General features: G+C 34.1%; 1 protein-coding gene across 1 annotated transcript in view; it reads left to right on the top strand.

The window, feature by feature from the left end:
* LOC135834728 (synaptic vesicle membrane protein VAT-1 homolog-like) overlaps positions 1-22,657 on the top strand; it is a 122,047-nt gene extending 99,390 nt beyond the window's left edge. The window contains exons 3-9 of the mRNA XM_065348691.1: positions 1,898-2,113; positions 9,639-9,784; positions 14,853-14,956; positions 15,421-15,476; positions 15,603-15,797; positions 15,945-16,131; positions 21,413-22,657. Of these exons, the coding sequence (XP_065204763.1) occupies positions 1,898-2,113; positions 9,639-9,784; positions 14,853-14,956; positions 15,421-15,476; positions 15,603-15,797; positions 15,945-16,131; positions 21,413-21,459 (951 nt within the window). The 3' untranslated portion in view covers positions 21,460-22,657. The remainder of the gene's footprint in view (positions 1-1,897; positions 2,114-9,638; positions 9,785-14,852; positions 14,957-15,420; positions 15,477-15,602; positions 15,798-15,944; positions 16,132-21,412) is intronic.
* The last annotated feature ends 230 nt before the right edge of the window (positions 22,658-22,887 follow it).

The following is a 22,887-nucleotide window of genomic DNA, read 5'->3' as shown; positions in this document are numbered from 1 at the left end:
TTTAGTCATTATTTTTGTTCAAGTGTACCAAATTTTTTAAAAAAGTCACCCACCCTAGTACTTACTTATTTCAATTTTCCTATAAACTGTTTGGGGAAGATGAAATTCGATCAACTTTCAAAATTAGAGCAACCCTGCCCCCCCCTCTCCACCAATTCTAGTTTCGTGAACACGCGTCGTAGGAAAAGTTTGTTGATTAATTTATAGTTGAAATTAGTCGTCGATGGCTTTTGAAAAAATGTCCCCCCTTCTCGGAAAAAAATGATTTTTTTTTTTTAAATTGGACTTCCTATCGTTTTTCTCGATTTTTTTGAAAAAATCTTAAATTCGATATTCGATTACAATAGTCAATGATGAGTCACAGATGAGAAATATCTCGTCTGAATTGTAAGAAAAAATATGTATTGTTTGAAAAACCGATCGAATATTGAATTTACCCGAATAATTTTTGAATTCATAAGTGGACTTTGAGGGACAATTTTTTGAAAAAAAAAAATCATTACAAGATTTCGAAGTACGATTCTTTTTTTTTTGGTTCCAATTCTGACCACCCTGTGATATAATAGCCGGTAGGTCTTGACTTCAATTTCGAGTTCAGATTTTATTACTCCTGATTTTAACAACTCTGGAGTGAAAGTTGAACAAAATGAAAAATCTTGAATCAACAATTGAGGGGGGGATAAGGTGGGAGGGAGGGGGAGGAGGGTAATAATTGAAATCAGGTTCCGGAATCGTGTATTTTTCGATTCTTATTTTCAAAACACTTCTTGACTTGAAATTCGCTCCTGAGAGATGTTTTCCAATGAGTATGAGATACAACTAGAGGAAAGCTTCGGTATACACGAAAAAGAAAGATTAATGACTCTTCATCGACCCAAGAATAGCCATTGTTTTGAGAAATAGGAATTGTCGCCAGCTAAACCAGGAAATTATTCTCGGAAAAATCTTATTCATTGTGCTGCGAAGGATCGATGGATGTGCCAGTCAAATTGTTGAATAGCCAGGTTCCTAAAATTACTTAGAAAGTCGTGCTCGCTGGAAACAAAATCAAATAAAACGTGAGAAGGTTGCAGTCTGACTCTTCGTTGATGATTTTTTTTCAGCCTTTTACGATGAGCTTATCGAAAAATGAGAAATTGGCAGCTTCGACTCCGATGACGAATTGGTTATTTGTTTTTGTTTTTTTCAACATCTTATAATGAATTTTTATTTTTTTTACGATTCTCTCTGTCCCTATGATCAAAAACGAAAGAAAGAAATAAACGATAGCAAAGAACAGAAAAGGAACCTGCTATTGACAGTCGTATTGAATTCGATTTACCTTTACGTATTGTACTGTTGTACCTCTACATTTATACATTCGATCGTATTTCAAATCCTTGCAGCTTATAAATAAGTATACTAGTCTCCTGCAGAGGTAGATATGTAGGTAGAGGTACGTAAACTATAATGTATCGAAGATGGAGCCATAGGTAGGTACATATAAGCGTAGCCAAGAAAACGTGAGAGGTGAGCGAAAAAAAAGGACAATACCCGCGGACAGGAAACACTGACTGTGAATGGAATTGACGCGTTGAAGTGAAATTTCGACTGGGTTTGTCGCAGACATAGCACAGGATTCAGGATTAGGTAGCAAATATATGATGAGGGGATGAGGGAAGAGAAACGCGAATATTTGAATAACGGTCTAGAACCGATTTTTTTTTTCAACGAGGGTTTCGTTTTTATTTTTACTCCACACGATTGATATTATTGTTCGTCTACTAACCTATTTACATTTACACATATGTACTATAGACATTATGTAGAATGTGAATTTAGGTATTATTTGTTGCGTATATGTTTTTTTCCTTCTTTTTTTTTTTCTAAAAAGATATTTTTTTCTGTATTGTTGTAGGTCGGAGACAAAGTGGTAGCGTTACCAGAATTCAAAGCATGGGCCGAATTGGTGGTTGTTCCGTCCAAATACGTGTTTGCCGTTCCGTCCAACATGAGCTATCACGAGGCTGCCGCCATCACGATGAATTATATCGTCGCCTATATTTTGCTTTTCGAATTAGGACATTTATCTGAAGGCAAAAGCGTGCTTTTCCATTCGGCCGGCGGTGGCGTTGTAAGTATTCATCCTCGTCAACGTATCCTGCTTAATCTTTGTAAACTTAGAAATTACGTAGAAATACCTCTCTTAATGTTTGTGACGTGTGAGTACTCAAATGTTGAAAAAGTATTGAAAATGGGTATTTTATTTTTAATGCTGCATAGATATTTGTTTGAAATTTTAAGAAGTCAATTTGGAGAACAAGAGGTCAAATTTTGGCCGACCTTTTTTTAGAAGATTTGTCGTGTAAAAATGAAAAAGTGCAAAATTTTAGGAAATTATCAATATTTTTCATGAAAATCCTTCAGAATCATTACTTTGAAAAAAATTAAAAATCAACGGTTCAACATTAAAAATGTAAGACGATGTTATTGGATAGAGCCAATATTTTCTAAACCGTACAAAGGTAGATCGAAAGATCAGGCAAAAATTTCACCTGTCAAAATTTCAAGTGCTAAATACCTTATTCGATTTTTGGTTAATTTTTGAAAATCAAATTTAGGCCAAAAATGAGGGAAAAAATCAAAATGTTACCAAATTGACCAAGAAAGCTGAAATTTGGGATATGCCCTATTTTCGACACACCGAATCGATTTTCGCAATTTCCTACGTATCTGTTGTGAAATTTTGTGATGACTGTAACTTTTAAAAATCTGCTGGAGTCTCCAGGACTGCTCGAAAGTGTTTGAAACCGCGTTTCTATAATAAATCAATTTTAAAGGTTAAAAATAGGCTACGCATCAAATTTTAGCTTGATAGTTCAATTAAATAAAAAATTTTGATTTTTTCAACTTTTCTGGATTTGGCGATTTTTCAAAATTTGAGGTCAATTTTGAATGGAAAAAATTATTTTTAATTTCAATGCTACGTTGTGAAGTAACTCGATTTTTTTCGCCCTTTAATTTGGAATTTTTATCAGAACTTGATTGGGTAAAAAGTAGAGACGATAATTTTCATAAATTTGCTGGAGGCTACAGAATTTTTCAAATCGGCTCAAAACCAATTCCCATCGATCCCGGTGGTCAAAAATAGGTACGATATTGTTCCTATCCGATTTCAATTATCCAATTTTATTGCGTAAAATTTTGATTTTTTCAATTCAGGCTGAAAATGAGGGGGAAAAATCAAAATTTTACCAAATTGACCAAGAAAGCTTAAATTTGGAATATACCCTATTTTCGACGCGCCAAATCGATTGGAAACTGTTTCAACCCGTTTTGAGCAGTTCTGGAGCCTCCAGCAGATTTTTGAAACTCGAAATTCCTACAACATTTTATCAAATAAAGTTAGCAAGCTGAAATTTACTTCGCAAACTTATTTCAACACGATATGAAAGCGACTTCATGGTGGTTTCAAATGAGTTTGAAGCTTCCAGCTACTTTTTGGGAACTTCAATTTTCCAAAAACGCCATACAACCTTTCAAAAAGTCGCTGGAGGCTCCAAAACGACTTTAAATTAACCCACCTGCAGTCGACTTCGTACAGTATTGAAAATAGTTTACCGAATGAATTTCGGCTTTCCATTTCCTTTCGATGAAATTTCCGAAATTTCGAGTTTCAAAAATCTACTGAAGGCTCCAGTAATTTTCAAAAAATCGCTGGAGGCTCCAAAACGACTTGAAATCCACTAGCAGTCGACTTCGTTGCGTATCGAAATTAGTTTGCGGGATGAATTTTGGCTTTCCATCTCCATTTTGAGTTTCAAAAATCTACTGGAGGCTCCAGTAATTTTCAAAAAGTCGCTGGAGGCTCCGAAAGGACTTGAAATCCACTTGCAATCGACTTCGTTGAGTATCGAAATTAGTTTGCGGAATGAATTTCCGCTTTCCATCTCCATTTGATGAAATTTTGTGAAATTTCAAGTTTCAAAAATCTACTGGAGGCTCCAGTAATTTTCAAATAGTCGCTGGAGGCTCCAAAACGACGTGAAATCCACTTGCAGTCGACTTCGTTGAGTATCGAAATTAGTTTGCGGAATGAATTTCGGCTTTCCATCTCCATTTGATGAAATTTTGTGGGAATTTCGAGTTTCAAAAATCTGCTGGAGGCTCCAGAACTGCTCAAAACTAGTTGAAACCGTTTCCAATCGATTTGGCATGTCGAAAATAGGGTGTATCCCAAATTTCAGCTTTTTTGGTCAATTTGGTAAAATTTTGATTTTTTTCCTGATTTTTGGCCTAAATTTGATTTTCAAAAATTCACCAAAAATCGAAAAAGGCATTTTAGCACTTGAAATTTTGACTGGTGATGAATTTTTGCCTGATCTTTCGATCTACCTTTGTATAGTTTGAAAAATTTCGTGCACGTCGTACTTATGTAGGAACGCAAAATCTGCGATTTCGGCTGACCTGTCAATCTAAATGACCGCCATTTTGAAAGTAGGGCCACTTTTTTTTTGGAGGACAAGGGCTAGAAATGTTCCTTAGGACTCCACCCTTGAGAGAAATAGTTGTCGTGGAGGATCGACCGGGAGGGGGGTGGAATAGATGCGGGCTCCCTAACTAACTGAATTATATACTTTGCTCTCGTTTCTCAAAATTTTGGTCACTTTTTCTCAAATTTTTGGTCACTTTTCTGCTATTTTTCAGTCACTAAAGTCACTGAAAAAAATTAAATGGTGGATTTCATGCCTGACTTCAATTATTATGTACGGATGTTTGGGTTTTGGAACGGGTGAGATGATTAAATGGTGGAGAGAGGGGAGCTTAATACCTCAATATTTTGAAAATTAGGATTTCTTCCTTTTTCTAACATTTTGTTACGGGGTTGTCTTTTTTTTTAGATCGAAAACTGAATGGGAAGTTGGGTGGACCAGAATTTCTAAAAGATCTAAAAACTCTCCTAAATTGAAAAATCCTTTCTGTATTTTTTCAATATTTTTGAAACGTCGCACAACCCTTTTAAGGCTGAAAATATGAACGCGGTCTCAAAAAGTGTTTGAAGACCTTTTTCATCACAACACACCGCAGCCGAATAACCCTTATTTTTTGTCAAAATCCAATAAACTTCCAGAAAAAACAAATTTTTTCAATTTTTGAAAATTTCCTCGATACTCCTCAAAATACGATTTTTAAAAATTTTTTTCCATCATAAAAATCGAAAAGTCTTTTGAAAGCGATCTGAAATTGAACGAAAGATAAACGAGCGAAGAGAAAGACTTCGTGTACTTTTGTGTCCAAGACGTAGAAAATTTTGTAAAAAAAATTCCGTTGGACTCCTTGAAGAAGCCCTAAAGACCAAAAAGTCTGATTTCGAAACCAAAAAATCTATACAAAATGAATCAGAGATTTCTTCAGAGGACCTGTATTATTTTTTTTTCTTCTTGGATGCAAAGTCGTATTTTCGATACATTTCAATCTAACCCCCCCTCCCTTTCGGGTGTAATAATCTTGTGATTATAAACACCCCCCCCCCCCCCCCAAAAAAAAAAAACACCTTATCTTGCAAAATTATCAACAAGACGGAGGGGAATGAAAGTAAATAGAGTTTGAGAACGACGACGACGAGTATATCTCTTGTGGGGTAATGAAGTATGTATCATCATACTGTATTCAACAATTTGCCTCAATTAAGAGGAATCTTGTCGGGTAATAATTTGACCATTTTGAAAACCCTGCTGCTATATCATCCGTGTAATATTCGTATTTATGAGAGAGACTTGTCTGGAAAGTTTGCTCGGCTCGCTCTGCAATTAATTGATATTGAAAGCAACGTCATCAGTCGAGACGGTGATGGAAATCAGAATGGTGGGAGGGGGGGTCACGTTAGGAGTAAATTAAGAGGAATAATAAGGATGAGGTTTTGTGTTGTTTTTAATGGGAAATAAAATAAAACGATATAACGGTGGTTGGACCAGAGTGAGAGAGAACCCGGAAGAAGAGATGGCAGGGATGAGAATGGAGCGTCGACTTTTCGACGACTAGGACGACGACGACGACGACCTGTTAAGACGAAAAACAATGAGCAAAAGCAGCGGGACGAGCGAGAGGCTTGAGAATAGAGAAGAAGAAGTTGGCTTCTCGCGAATTCATAGTCTGTATAAGTGAAACAAAGACAAGTTATTATGTGGTAGTTTTCAAAGATGACAACAAAAACAACAATACGCGAGATGCAGGATAGAAGATTGGTTGGGGTGGGGGGGAGGGGGGAGAGAGGCGAAGGGTATGAAAGAAAAGGTCGCACGAACAATGGATTCCTGCAGCAGGAAAGAAAGTGCAGGCTCCAGAGTTGGAAAACGAGAAGAAGATGACTGGAGTGAAGCTAATTTTATTCGTGGAAGGTACTCGTGGTATCGAAAATCGATCCCCTTTATCGTGGTGAAGATTTCCTACTCACCCCCCCTCCTTCTTGTTCCGCTCGTTTTTACTCTAATGATTTAAATTTTAGTCCACGTGTTGTGTATATTGGTCACAAATTTGAGCTGGAGGCGAAGGGGGGAAGAGAGGAACATATCTTTGAAAATGATGATGAAGTTATACGTAGTGTTTTGATGCGGAAAAATACTACTCATTGTGAACGAAGGCGATGAAAAAACCGACATCAGGCATGCCTCGAATTACATAATTTAGCGAATTGTTGAGAAGCGAAGGTTTATTGGAAACGGGAAGGGACGTTTCTTTTGCTTTTGCTTTTGCTTTTTTTTTAACGCAGAAATTGGCGGAGAGAAAACAGTCATCATCGGTATCTGTTGTGGAGAATGGAAAGGAAAATTCGAGTGTTTACGTATTGATAGGCAAGTTAATGGTTTATAGGCCGCGAACTGATTATTTACGCTCTCACTTTTCCTCTCTCTGTTATTTTGTCACCCTCTCGTTCTGTTTTTGTCGTTTTGTCGAGTTTTCCTGTTTTCATATTTTTTTTTCCTCCGACTACCTATTCCGTTATCTTCCGGCTGCTGCTTGCGTTCGTACGTATTGTTGAAAGATTCGCAGTCACTATAGTCAGTGCGATGAAAATTGCCATGTCATGGGCTACGGGATGTTTATTATATCTATTAGTCCGGCATATGACAATAGGAGTAATTGCACCCTCCCCCCGCCGATCCTCCGGGACAACATTTTTCTTAAAGGGGACATCCTAAGGAACATTTTAATGCAAAGTTGCCAAAAAAAAGTTGGCCTTACTTACAAAATGGCGGACATTTTGATTGACAGGTCAGCCGAAATCGCAGATTTTGCGTTTTAACATAGGACGTGCATAAACTTTTTCAAACTTTACAAAGATAGATCGAAAGATCATGCAACAATTTATCACCTGTCCAAATTTCAAGTGCTAAAGTGCGTTTTTCGATTTTTGGTGAATTTTTGAAAATCGAATTTAGGCCAAAAATGAGGGAAAAAATCAAAATTTTACCAAATTAACCAAGAAAGCTGAAATTTGGGATATACCCTATTTTCGACATGCCAAATCGACTGGAAACGGTTTCAACCCGTTTTGAGCAGTTCTGGAGCCTCCAGCAGATTTTTGAAACTCGAAATTCCCACAAAATTCCATCAAATTGGAGTTGTAAAGCTAAAATTCATTCTAAAAACTAATTTCAGTACGCTACGAAGTACTGCAGGTGAATTTCAAGTCGTTTTGGAGCCTCCAGCGACTTTTTGAAAATTCCTGAAACCTCCAGCAGATTTTTGAAACTTTAAATTTTCACAAAATTTCATCAAATGGAGATGGAAAGCTGAAATTTACTCTACACTCCAATTTTAACACCCTCGGAAGACGACTTTAGGTGGGTTCAAGTAATTTTAGGGCCACTAGCGACTTTTTTTGAAAATTACTGGAGCCTCTAGCAGATTTTTGGAACTTTAAATTTTCACAAAATTTCATCAAATGGAGATGGAAAGCTGAAATTTATTCCACACTTCAATTTTAACACCCTCTGAAGACGATTTCAGGTGGGTTCAAGTCATTTTAGGGCCTCCAGCGACTTTTTTGAAAATTACTTGAGCCTCCAGCAGATTTTTGAAACTCGAAATTCCCACAAAATTCCATAAAATTGGAATTGTACAGTTGTAAAGCTAAAATTCATTCTAAAAACTAGTTTCAATACGCTACGAAGTACTGCAGGTGAATTTCAAGTTGTTTTGGAGCCTCCAGTGACTTTTTGAAAATTCCTGAAGCCTCCAGCAGATTTTTGAAACTTTAAATTTTCACAAAATTTCATCAAATGGAGATGGAAAGCTGAAATTTACTCTACACTCCAATTTTAACACCCTCTGAAGACGATTTCAGGTGGGTTCGAATCATTTTAGGGCCTCCAGCGACTTTTTTGAAAATTACTGGAGCCTCCAGTAGATTTTTGAAACTTGAAATTTCCCCAACATTGATTTATCAAATGGAGTTGGCCAGCTGAAATTTACTTCGCAGACTACATGGTGGTTTCAAATGGTTTTGAAGCTTCCAGCTACTTTTAGGAAATTTCAATTTTCCAAAAAAACGTCATACAAGCTTTCAAAAAGTTGCTGGAGGCTCCAAAAAGACTTGAAATTCACTAGCAGCCAACTTCGTAGCGTATTGAAATTAGTGTGCAGAATAAATTTGGACTCTCCATCTTGGTTTGATAACATTTCGGGGAAATTTCAAGTTTCAAAAATCTACTGGAGGCTCCAGTAATTTTCAAAAAAGTCGTTGAAGGCTCTAAAATGACTTGAAATCCACCAGAAGTCGTTTTCAGAGGGTGTTAAAGTTGGAGTGTAGAGTAAATGTCAGCTTTCCATCTCTATTTGATGAAATTTTGTGAAAATTTAAAGTTTCAAAAATCTGCTGGAGGCTTCAGGAATTTTCAAAAAGTCACTGGAGGCTCCAAAACAACTTGAAATTCACCTGCAGTACTTCGTAGCGTATTGAAACTAGTTTTTAGTATGAATTTTAGCTTTACAACTCCAATTTGATGGAATTTTGTTGGAATTTCGAGTTTCAAAAATCTGCTGGAGGCTCCAGAACTGCTCAAAATGGGTTGAAACCGTTTCCAATCGATTCGGCATGTCGAAAATAGGGTATATCCCAAATTTCAGCATTCTTGGTCAATTTGGTAAAATTTTGATTTTTCCCCTCATTTTTGGCCTAAATTCGATTTTCAAAAATTCACCAAAAATCGAGAAACGCACTTCAGCACTTGAAATTTGAACAGGTGATCAATTTTTGCATGATCTTTCGATCTACCTTTGTAAAGTTTGAAAAAGTTTGTGCAAGTCCTATGTTAAAACGATGTTCCTTAGGATGTCCCCTTTAAGAAAAATGTTGTCCCGGAGGATCGGCGGGGGGGGGGGGGGTGCAATTACTCCTATTGTCATATGCCGGACTATATTTATGTAAGTTGAAATTGGGCGATGTGTTTGCATAGTAGTTATGGAGTCGAAGGCTGTGTGAGGAGATATTTTCACCATCGTCGTGGAGATAGAAGAGTCAGGATACGAATACTCTGTATTTATGTAGTTAGTTTATGGAATTTTTTTAAGGAGTAAGTGGACCGATTGGTTCTTTCCTGTTTCTACAATCTTACGAGTAATAATGAATTGCTGTTTTTTTTTGTCGATTTATTTAGGGTCAAGCTTTGATACAATTGAGTAAAACTATACCAGATGTGAAGATCTTCGGAGTCGCGTCCAAGAATAAACACGAAGCGTTGCAGAATGTCGGAATTACTCATTTATTGGAAAGAGGCAACGATTACGTATCCGAAGTTCGCAAGTGAGTATTTTCAATATTTCAAGTTGATGGTAAAAATTGACCCCCCCCCCCCCACCTTCCTTTCTTACCTTATTCTCGAAGGGTGTGTACTGTGTACTGTTTAGTGAAAGGAAATGTCGATAGAGACGTTAATTAAGGTGTAGTTGAGTTTTAGAAATGCCGAGAACTTTTGACAGGCGTAGCCACAATTTATACGCCCACTAAGAGTATTTTGGACTTGAAATACGAGTTTTGAAGTGTCAATATTTTGTAGTGTGTTTTGAATGTGGTTATCGAAAATGGACTGCAGGAAAATGGTGGTTGAATTTTATCGAGATTACTTTTTTGGAATTTTTTTTCTAGTTTGGAAATGTGTAAATAATAATGGAGAGTTTTTGTTACTTACGTGATTTGCGTTTTTGAAAATTATTTTGAATGTACTCGTAGATTTTATAGAAATCATGAATGAGTTTTTTTTTTTTTTGGTTGATGTTTCGAGAAAGTTTACGATGCAGATATGGATTTTAACAGCTATTTAAATAGGTTAAAAATATTGGAAAATTTTCCCCGGCAGTGTTTTGCGTATTTTTTAAAGGAAATCTTATCTGTGTAAGTAGGTAATAGATTTTTTTTTCCTAGGAATAGAATAATTATCTACAGGGGTGCCCAAAAGTCAGTTTACGCCATCAAAAATTACATATAATTCATGAACTAAGCCTCCTAAAGAAAAACTAATCACATTGATCTGATAGGAAATTTTATCCTCTACAATTTTCTTCGATATCATTTTTCTCTAGGATGCACCGTTGGCCTGGAAAATCAACATTTATGTCAAAAAACGTGACATAAAAAAAAATAAAAAATAAAAAAAATAGGGGAAAAAAATTTAAAATTAATTCAGCAGTTAATTTCAGCTGTTTTTAACATGATTCCCATAATTTGATGAAATATAAATGATCTTTTCAAAAAAAAAACACACGTCAATTTTTTCTTCTTTTACAAAAATGCCAGACCGGAGGGGGGGGAGGAGGTGCTACCAAAATCAAATTTTGTAAAAATGAAGAAAAAATCGAGTGACATGTTAACATGTAGGTTTTTTGGGTCGAGAAACACTAATCTGAAGTCCTTTTTTCCCTCAAACCCTTCGAGGGCCATTGGGGAGGTGCTACCATAATCAAATTTTGTAAATTTCTAAACCGTACAAAGGTAGATCGAAAGATCAGGCAAAAATTCATCACCTGTCAAAATTTCAAGTGCTAGAATGCCTTTTTAGATTTTTGGTCAATTTTTGAAAATCAAATTTAGGCCAAAAATGAGGGAAAAAATCAAAATGTTACCAAATTGACCGAGAAAGCTGAAATTTGGAATATACACTATTTTCGACACGCCAAATCGATTGGAAACTATTTCAACCCGTTTTGAGCAGTTCTGGAGCCTCCAGCAGGTTTTTGAAATTCGAGATTTCCACAAAATTTCATTAAATGGAGTTGGAAAGCGGAAATTCGTTCTGCGAACTAATTTCAATACGCTACGAAGTCGACTGCAGGTAGATTTCAAGTCGTTTTGGACCCTCCAGCAACCTTTTGGAAATAAGTGGACTGGAGCTTCCAGCAGATTTTTCAGTGCTCGATATTTCCATAAAATTTTACCTAGCAGAGCTCGAACTCCAAAATTCACTCTGCACTAAAATTTCAACTCGTTATCAATAAGTCGACTGCAGGTGGGTTTACCTAAGTTTATTTTGGAGCCTCCAGAAAATTTTTGAAGATTCCTAGAGCCTCCAGGAGGTTTTTGAAACTTGAAATTTCCACAAAATTTCATCAAGTGGAGTTGAAAAATCCGAAATATACTCCGCAACCTAATTCCAATACCCTTCTGCCTCCGTTAGCGATAGAAAGATGATACAGACTATTTTTGACATAAATTTCAAGGTGGATAATTCGTTTTGGAGCCTCCAGCGGCGTTTTGGAAACTTGTGTTTTTCAAAAAATGCCAAAAAATCTGTCCGAATTAACTTCCAACTCCATTTGATAAAATTTTATAGAAATTTTAAATTTCAAAAAAATTATTGGAGGCTCCAGCAATTTCCAAAAAGGCTGTAGGCTTCAAAACGACTTGAAATCTATCTGGAAAAAATCAAAATTTTACCAAATTGACCAATAAAGCTGAAATTTGGGATATACCCTATTTTCGACACGCCAAATCGATTGGAAACTGTTTCCACCCATTTTTAGCAGTTCTGGAGCCTCCAGCAGATTTTTGAAACTGGAAATTTCCCAAAATTTCATCAAATGAAGATGGAATGTCGAAATTCATTCTGCGAACTCGCCTGCAGGTAGATTTCAAGTCGTTTTGGAGCCTCTAGCAAGTTTTTGAAAATTGCTGGAGTCTCCAGTAGATTTTTGAAACTTCAAAATTTTACCAAATTGACCAAGGAAGCTGAAATTTGAGATTTACCCTATTTTCGACACGCCAATTCGATTGGAAACGGTTTCAACCCGTTTGGAGCAGTTCTGGAGCCTCCAGCAGATTTTTGAAACTCGAAATTCCCACAAAATTCCATGAAATTGGAGACATTGGAGTTGTAAAGCTGAAATTTATTCTAAAAACTAAATAATACGCTACGAAGTACTGCAGGAGAATTTCAAGTCGTTTTGGAGCCTCCAGCGACTTTTTGAAAATTCCTGAAGGCTCCAGCAGATTTTTGAAACTTTAAATTTTCACAAAATTTCATCAAATGGAGATGAAAAGTTGAAATTTACTCTACACTACAATTGTAAAACCCTCTAAAGACGACTTCAGGCGGGTTCAAGTCATTTTAGAGCCTCCAGCAATTTTTTTGAAAGTTACTGGAGCCTCCAGTAAATTTTTGAAACTTGAAATTCCCGCAACATTAATTTATCATGGCAAGCAGAAATTTACTTCGCAGACTACATGGTGGTATCAAATGGTTTTGAAGCTTCCAGCTATTTTTAGGAAATTTTAATTTTCCAAAAAAACGCCACACAACCTTTCAAAAAATTGCTGGAGGCTCCAAAACGACTTAAAATCCACCAGCAATACTTCGTAGCGTATTGAAATTAGTTTACAGAATGAATTTCGACTCTCCATTTCAGTTTGATAAAATTTTGGGAAATTTCGAGTTTCAAAAATCTACTGGAGGCTCCAGTAATTTTCAAAAATTTGCTGGGGGCTCCAAAATGACTTGAAATCCATCTGCAGTCGACTTCGTAGCGTATTGAAATTAGTTTGCAGAACGAATTTCGGCTTTCCAACTCCATTTAATGAAATTGTATGGAAATCTTGAGTTTCGAAAATCTGCTGGAGGCTCCAGAACTGCTCTTGACGGGTTGAAACAGTTTCCAATCGATTTGGCCTAAATGTGATTTTAAAAAATTCACCAAAAATCAAAAAAGGGGTTTTAGCACTTGGAATTTTGATGGTGATGAATTTTTGCCTGATCTTTCGATCTACCTTTGTACGGTTTAAAAAATTTCACGCAAGTCCTATGTTGGAACGCAAAATCTGCGATTTCGGCTGATATGTCAATCAAAATGGCCGCCATTTTGAAAAGAGGGCCACTTTTTTTATGAGGACAAGGGCTAGAAATGTTCCTTAAGACTCCACCCTTGAGAAAAAAGTTGTCCCGGAGGATAGACCGGGGGGGGGGTGCAATAGATGCTTATGAGAGCTCCCCGACTAACATAATATTTACTTTGCTCTCATTTCTCAAAACTTTGGTCACTTTTTTGCTATTTTTCAGTCACTGAAGTTACTAAAAAAATTTGAATAGTGGATTTCATGTCTGTGTGTAGTGTTCATTAAAAAGTTGAGTAACATTTGAAAAAAAAAAAAATAGTTTTTTTATACTCGAAAATTGAAAAAAAATTGAAAATTAAAAATGGGGGGGGGGGACTAAAAAGTCTGTTTACAAAGAACAAAAAAAAATCAAAAAATATGTGTTTACTGGAAAATTTAAATTACAGGGTTGGGTATTTGGAAAATCGTGTCTCGAGTGTCCTCGTACTTTTTGGGCACCTTGTTCATTAAAAAGAGAGAAGAAAAGCGGTGGAAAAAATTTTTTACTCGAAAATTCCAAATTACAGGGTGGCTAAAAAATGTATTTGCATTTCAAATAGACTTTTTGGTTACGTGTGTTCATTATAAAGATGAATGAATAAAAAAAATCAAAAAACGGTTCAAAAAATGGGTTGCTAAAAAGTCTGTAGGTATTAAATATTGAAAAAAAAAAAAAAAAAAAATGCAAGTCGACTTTTTGGGTTATCTTGTCTATATATGTACTTAAGCAAAAGTGGGAAAAAAAAATCAAAGGCTGTTGAAAAAAATAGATTTTTTGTTCGAAAATAAATACAGGGTGGCTAAAAAATTTGTTTGCATTTTTTAGAAAAAAATCTGGTATTTAGACTTTTTGAACACCTTGTGTATTTGAAGAGAAGAAAAAATATGAAAAGCAATTGAATATTTTTTTCTTACCGAAAAATCCAAAAATACCGGGTGTCTGAAAAATCCGTATGCATTTTCTAATTATTCAAATGCAGGTAGACTTTTTGAGTACATTGCTCATCGGGAGGGAGGAGGGATGGAAAGAAGTTGAAAAAAAGATTGCGCAGTTTTATTGGAAATTTTGAGGGGAAAAAACAGTAAAAACTAAACAATAAACATCCTCGAATATTTGCTTATTTGACGTGTATTTATTCCCCTCTCCCTCCTGTTCCACTCTTTGAGGAACCTGATTTGCTTAAAATTGTAAAAATTAAAGACCAGAACACTTTATCCAAGTTAAATAATTGAGCTCATAATTGACAATTAAGGGACTGTGGTGTCTGGGTCTCATCTAGACCAGTTTATGCTCTACGTTTTAAAAAGGGAAATCTATTTGTATTGAACGATCTAATTCGAGTCCATAATAATTATAGGTTAGATAGTTCCAAGTCTTATTTTTTTACCTTTTTAAAAAATTTAAAACACTTATACATATTATGTGGTCATTTGTAAGCATAGATACCTTGTAATATGTACCTCGTATACGATTGTTAATTATTTCTGTTTTTTTGTTATTTTTCAATAGACTTGCACCAGAAGGTATTGATTTGGTATTGGATTGCCTTTGCGGCGAGGAATGCAACAGAGGGTATTCGTTATTGAAACCAATGGGAAAATACATCCTTTACGGTAAGATAAAAATATCTACGCTATTCAATCCTATAAGTACATATGTAAGTATATAAAACAAAGCAAAAGAAAACGAGAAAGGGAAGGGTTGAAGAAAAAAAAATTAATACACGCATACGAAAATACGAGTATATAAGATGAAAAAGATACATAGCATGTCGTCTAAATCGTCACGCGAATATACAAGTTGTTTTTTTTTCTTCTTCTGATGGTTAATTAAGGGACGGGGTTATTTTTAGAGTAGCGGAAGGTAGGTAAATGTGAAACGAAAGGGATGGCTGAAAACCGAGGGTATTTTTTTTCTTTCGATGTATGTACGAGTAGTTCTTTTTCATGTAGAGGTAGGTATATTTGTTTTCGTATGCGTATAATAATTTGATTCTGTGGCATCACGTACATATTTCGTCACCCAGATAGCACTAATTATACTTATATTACGTAACGTGTAAATTTTTAATTTACAGGATCAGCTAACGTAGTAACCGGAGAAACGAAGAGTATTTTCAGCGTGGCTAAATCGGTACGTACTCGTCGTATTTCGACTTTCGAGTTGGATTTTCTCGCCACCGTGTAGAAGGTTGAAAAAATTAACGTTTTGATAATATATGTACAATTATTTATTTGTGTCTTGTTTTGAATTTCGCAGTGGTGGCAAGTGGATAAAGTATCGCCGGTTAAATTATTCGAAGAGAACAAAACAATCGCCGGATTCAATTTGCGTCACTTGCTGTATCAGCAGAATAAGGCCGACTACGTGAAAGGCATATTGGATAAGGTTTTCGATTTATGGAAAGAGTCAAAAATCGCACCGATTATAGATTCGAAATGGGCTTTGGAAGATGTAAGTATCGTATAGTACATATTTTCATCATGATATGTACCTACTTTTTGCTTCGGTTTCTGGGTGTAGATTTTTTTTTTTTGTAAAGATGGGTCACATGTATTTTTGAATGGATAATACTAATCTTGTGTGTGTGTTATTTTACAGGTATCGGAAGCCATGCAGAAAATGCACGATCGCAAGAACGTCGGCAAATTAGTATTAGATCCTAGCTTGGAACCGAAACCCAAACCAGCCACGCCGTTGAAAACTAAAGGAAAAAGTATCGATAAAGAAGATAAAGATAAGAAAAAAGAAGAAGAAAATACTACCAACGGTACAACTTCGCCTCCGGGTTAGTAAATTTTTCCATTCTTGAATCGAGTTGATTTGTGAAACGAATCTAAAATATGTGGAGAAAGGAAAGACAAAGAATGAAAGGGGCAGAAAAGGAAAGGAAATGAATTAGATATAATTTTTCTTGAAAAAAAAAAAAAATTGAAAAAATGAAAGAAAAACAAGTTGATGAGGAATTTCTAAAGATTAGAATTTGGCTCATTCTCCGAGAAATAAATCAAAATTTAATCTGAATGAGGCTTGAAAACTTGAATGTGGTTTACTTATTTCTCATCCCCCCCCCCAAAAAAAAAAAACTAGTAGAAGTTTCATGTTGTTCTAGAATTAACCTTCAGTGGATTAAAAAAAAAAAAATTCTGTATGATATTCTGAACCAGAATTATATTTTTTAAAATTCCCAAAAAATCTAATTTTTTCCCAAAATTTTAAAAATTTCAAAAAATTTTTGTGTAAAAATAACAAAAAGACCCATTTTTATCAAAATTTAAAAAAACAAAGATTTTTTGTCAAATTGTTATAAAGTCTTGCTTTTTAGTCCCAAAAATCTACTTTCTGTGCCAAAATTGCAAAATTACCAAAACATCTCACATTTTTTCCAATATTTCTAAAATTCTAATTTTTTCTACATAATGTAACAAAGATCCATTTTGGTCAAAACATGCAAAAACCTGTTTTTTCGTCAAAATTTGTCAGAAAGTCTCGTTTCTTTGTCGCAAAAATCAGATTTCTGTTCCAAAGTTGAAAAATTACCAAAACGTCTCACTTTTTGATGAAATTTCAAGAAATCCCAATTCTTTGTATAAACTGTAACAAAGACCTACTTTTGTTAAAATCGCCAAAAAATCTGTTTTTCCGCCAAAATTGTTAAAAAGTCTAGTTTTTTTTTTGACAAGATCCCAAAAAGACCCGTTTGTAATTTTTTTTTGTCATATTTTGCCTAAAAGTATCACTTTTTGTTTGCCAAAATTTAAAAAAAAACAACTTCTGTATCAAAATTGCAGAGAAGACTTCTTTTTTTGTCAAAATTTCCGAAAAATTTGTTTGAAAAAGTATAATATAATAATTTTTGAGAATTTTTTCCTCTTAATCTTTCTACCACCCCCCCCTCTCCCTTCCTCCGACTAGGACGTTCAAAATTGGCCAAATCTGTAGATCAAAATTACACCCAATGATTTTCTACGTCGTAAATTCAATAATGTTTCAAAGAGTCTAACTGAAATCACCCTCCCCCCCCCTCGGCTCTTAGGACAAAACTCATTCGAAATGTTCGTCATGAAGTAAAACTATCTCGACTCCAATTTGAGTAAACGAGTTGTAAATAATCGTAATTCAATATTGACCATCTTTATAGAGGACATGGTCCAAAAATTTTGTTCAATATTTTTCAGGTTTTTTTGTCTTGAAAATTTTGAAAATTTTCCTTGAAAACAAGAATTGAGCAATACACAATTCTATTCAATCACGTTTTGAAACCGGTTCACTGGTTCGCATTTGGAAACCAGTTTTTGACAATCACCTAAAAATTAAAGATAGAGAAAAAAATAAAACATGAGTTGTTGTAGAGTGTGAAAAATTGAACTATTTTCGCTGATCAGATCTTGAAACCAGTTCATTAATTCGCAGCAAGCCATCGAAAGTTACCTGGGTGCAAATTAACGCCATTTTCAAAATCTGATCTGCAAAAATGGTTCACTTTTTCACACCCTACAACGTTTGTTTCAATTTTTTTTCTCTATCTTCAATTTTTAGGTGATTGTCAAAAACTGGTTGCTAAATGCGAACCAATGAACCGGTTTCATAATTTGATCAGTCAGAATTGTGTTATTTTTCACACTCTGCAACTTTTGTTTCAAGCTTTTTTCAATAGGTATCCGCAATTTTTGGGAAATTTCCAATAACTGGCTGCAAATTAGTGATCCGGTTTCAAAATCCAATCAGCAAAAATAGTTCAATTTTTAGTCGACTGTCAAAAACTGGTTGCTAAATGCGAACCAATGAACCGGTTTGAAAATGTGATTAGACAGAATTGTGTGATTTTTCACGCCCTACAAGTTTTGTTTTAAGCTTTTTTCTCGATCTCCAATTTTTAGGTAATTTTTGATAACTGGTTGCAAATTAATGAACCGGTTTCAAAATCTGATCAGCAAAAATGGTTCAATTTTTCACGCTCTACAACAACTGTTTTAAGCTTTTTTCTACATCTTCAACTTTTAGGTGATTGCCAAAAACTGGTTGCTAAATGTGAACCAATGAACCGGTTTCAAAATGTCATCACACAAAATTGTGTTATTTTTCACACTCTACAACTTTTGTTTCAAGATTTTTTCAATATCCACAATTTTTGGAAATTTTTAGTAACTGGCTGCAAATTAGTGAACCGGTTTCAAAATCTGATCAGCAAAAATGATTCAATTTTTCACACTCTACAACTTTTGTTCCAAGTTTTTTTCTTCATCTCCAATTTTTAATTGATTGTCAAAAACTGGTTGCTAAATGTGAACCAATGAACCGTTTTCAAAATGTGATTAGACAGAATTGTGTGATTCTTCACGCCCTACAACTTTTGTTTTAAGCTTTTTTCTCGATCTCCAATTTTTAGGTAATTTTTGATAACTGGTTGCCAGTTAATGAACCGGTTTCAAAATCTGATCAGCGAAAACGGTTCAATGTTTCATGCTCTACAACTTTTGTTCCAAGCTTTTTTCAATATTCACAATTTTTGAAAAATTTTCAATAAGTAACTGGCTGCAAATTAGTGAACCGGTTTCAAAATCTGATCAGCAAAAATGATTCAATTTTTCACACTCTACAACTTTTGTTCCAAGTTTTTTCTTCATCTCCAATTTTTAATTGATTGTCAAAAACTGGTTGCTAAATGTGAACCAATGAACCGGTTTCAAAATGTGATTAGACAGAATTGTGTGATTTTTCACGCCCTACAACTTTTGTTTTAAGCTTTTTTCTCGATCTCCAAATTTTTAGGTAATTTTTGATAACTGGTTGCAAATTAATGAACTGGTTTCAAAATCTGATCAGCGAAAATGGTTCAATGTTTCATGCTCTACAACTTTTGTTTCAAGCTTTTTTCAATATTCACAATTTTTGGAAAATTTTCAATAAGTAACTGGCTGCAAATTAGTGAACCGGTTTCAAAATCTGATCAGCAAAAATGAATCAATTTCACACTCTACAACTTTTGTTCCAAGTTTTTTTCTTCATCTCCAATTTTTAATTGTTTGTCAAAAACTGGTTGCTAAATGTGAACCAATGAACCGGTTTCAAAATGTGATTAGACAGAATTGTGTGATTTTTCACGCCCTACAACTTTTGTTTTAAGCTTTTTTCTCGATCTCCAAATTTTTAGGTAATTTTTGATAACTGGTTGCAAATTAATGAACCAGTTTCAAGATCTGTTCAGCAAAAATGGTTCAATTTTTCGCGTTCTACAATTTTTGTTTCAAGCTTTTTTCAATTTTTAGTTGATTGTGAAAAACTGGTTGCTAAATGTGAACCAATGAACCGGTTTTAAAATCTGATCGGCGAAAATGGTTCAATTTTTCACGCTCTACAACTTTTGTTTCAAGCTTTTTTCAATATCCACAATTTTTGGAACATTTTCATTAACTGGCTGCAAATTAGTGAACCGGTTTCAAAATCCAATCAGCAAAAATAGTTCAATTTTTCACGCTCTTTAACTTTTGTTTCAAGTTTTTTTCTCCATCTCCAATAAATTTTTAGTTGATTGTCAAAAACTGGTTGCTGAAGGCGAACCAATGAACCAGTTTCAAAATGTGATTAGACAAAATTGTGTAATTTTTCACGCTCTACAACTTTTGTTTCAAGCTTTTTTCTCTGTCTACAATTTGTGGGTATTTTTTGTTGACTGGTTGCAAATTAATGAACCGGTTTCAAAAAATTCATATCACGTTTTTGTTGCCTTAGTAAGTATGTAGAATACATTGCACCAATAAAAACCAGTTTGAATTTCGTGAACAAACCGGTTTTATAATTTGTGGACACCCTGTCCATGGGTCTGAAATTTTCAAGGTCGCTTTTGAAAGCCCTTATTTTTTCCTCTTCAACGCCGCTTCATTCATCTCTCTAGCTCTTTCCACTTGAAAATAAAAGCCACTGAGCACTACTTTTGTGTCATACTGTATAATAATTTCTGACGCGAGAATTGACCGAGTGTGGCAAGAAAGAGGACAGTCTGTGGAGGGGCGGGGGTTCATGATTCGAGTTATTGGTGTGAAAAAACCCGATTTGAATATTTCACAGTTTTCAAAGAAGAAATTTATCATTATTTTTGATAGTTAGTTACCTCATGAAAATATTCAAAAGTGTTGAAAAGTAGTCGAGGGGAAAGAGAGTCGATTACAGACCATTGGATGATTTAATCTTGAAATATTTCCTCGTTGATTAATTTTCATTTTGGAACAAATAACAAGTGTCGATGACCTTCCAAATGACTTTTTTTTTTTTTTTTTTTTTTTTTTTGAAAATGACAAATTCAAAAAATGTAGAATTAGGCTACCTATTCAAAATAAATATGTTGGTAACAATTTTTTGTCGACTGAAAAAGATGACAAAATTTTAAAATCTGAGAAAAATTAGGTATATTTTTTTAGCAGAAAAACATACATAAGATAATTTTATTACTTTCGAATATTTTAGGAGTTGACTTTTGGCGTTTCTTACATATTTATTAGAAAAAGGGAAAATGTTTAAAATTTTCTGATTCTGTTCGATGCTTGGTTCTTCTTAGTCGATTTTTTTTAAGTCTTCGAAAATTTTGAGACATTTTTTTGCAATTTTTAAATGAAAATTTGTATTTAACGATTTGAATGATTATTATTTTGTCAGTTCACGTTCATTTATATTGTGTGATGAATCAGTAGAATTTGTAATAAGATTTGATTTTTCTTTTTGTTTATGAGGGAGGGGGATAAATTATTTGAAATTTTTTTACATTTTTATGATTGCGAATTTTTAGAATTATTTGCGAGAATTTTCGAGACGATGTTCGTGTTTGGTAAATTTAAGGAAAGAGAGCGAACGGAGGGGAGAGGAGAGGAGAGTAAAAATATGAAAAATCGTACGAAAAATGGGGGAAAAAATCTGAAATAATGTTTTACTGAATTCTCGAGTGAAAAAAAAAATTAGTGAAAGTAGAAAAATTACAATAATTATTATGTTATTATTAAAAAAAATTACCAAAGTACTTGTAATTTTGTAAATTAATTTATATTACTTAAATTTTTATTATTTTTTGTTTACAGAAGCTAAAGAAGAAGAAAAGAAAACAGAGACCACTACCTCAAGCTAAGCACATCTGTTTATCGCATTTAAAAATTTTCCACCACCTTTAAAGAAAAAGAAAAAAAATGAAAAATAATGAAACAAAAATATACCTAATCATCGATTTATCTAAAACAAAACAAAAAAACGGTTGTTTACAGATCGCTTTATTTCATTATTTTATCGTTTCGTAAACGTGTTTTTACGCGCTATTAAATAATACCTAATTAATAAATTTCTAGAGAAAAACTTCGCGTTATAAACGTCTCCCTCCTATTTACCTCCCTCCCGCGTTTTATTACATATACTATAAATTATACCTACTATATTATCCAAATCGACTATTTTCTCGTTTGATTTTTTGTTAGTTCACAATTTATGTTTTTTTTTTTTTTGTGATTTTTATACGTAATAATTTTAATTTAATGAAAAAAAAACACGTTTGTTATCGCTATATGATTTTTATTATTTAAATGATTGTTTGTGTATAAGTTGCATTTAAATATCTAATTTTTAATACGTTATAAGTGAGTTTTGCTGTATGAATAATTTCTCCTGTTTTTTCTTTTCTTTTTTTTTCTCTCTTTCTTTCGAGTACCTCTCTCTCTATACTATTTTAAAACTTATATAAATATGTACGTTTTTAATCGATGAATAATTAACCAGACGATGTTTAAAAGTTTTCGAAAAGCTTTCAAATTAATAAATACCCTCTACGTACACTCCCCACCGTTAAGTGCCCAATCAAGTACATCGATGTGTTCACAATGTGTTTAAAAAATAAAAAATAATAATTCGAGATTCGCCGACTGATACCGTACGGTCAATTTATGTATACAAATTTTTTCAAACGATTCGTAAAGTTTAAATTTTTCGCAACGAATACCGGGTGTTTCGTGAAAATCGCGACGCGATGTTTTTTTTTTCTTTATTACTGTTTTGATAATGGGACCAGCGTCGTTGGTTAGTAGAGAATCGACGTGTGTAGCTTGCGCTTTTTTTTTTTGTTTTCGAGGGCTATTATAGATCATTTTTTTATATACTTTCGATTAAGTCACACCGATAATGTAATAAGCTTTTTATTTAATAACGTTTTAAATGGATGAAAACAAACCTAAATTATATTTTACGTGTTTATATAAATTAAAGCTGGCTTTTTTAAAGTACTGTATCATGCCGTTGTGTATATTTTTTGAATCATTGAATAAAATGTATTGCTAAGCTTAGTGCGATGTGGTTGTTTATTGAGTTTGGTGGATGAGGTGAAGGTTGGGTTTTTGGGATCTCGGACCATTTTCAGTTATTTAGATGGAAATGGAAAAATTGAAAAGAAATTCGTGTGAAATATGGATTATTTCGTTGACTATGATGTTTCTCAAAGTTTCCTTTTGTTTTTCATCTCTTTTAAGTTTTAATTTTTATTAAAATGAAATTTGAAAAAGAAAAGATCTTCTAT

The sequence above is a fragment of the Planococcus citri genome, chromosome 2 (genome assembly GCF_950023065.1).
Source record: "Planococcus citri chromosome 2, ihPlaCitr1.1, whole genome shotgun sequence".
NCBI lineage: Eukaryota > Metazoa > Arthropoda > Insecta > Hemiptera > Pseudococcidae > Planococcus > Planococcus citri.
Note: the sequence above shows the minus strand (reverse complement) of the source record. Positions and strands in the feature narration are given on the sequence as shown.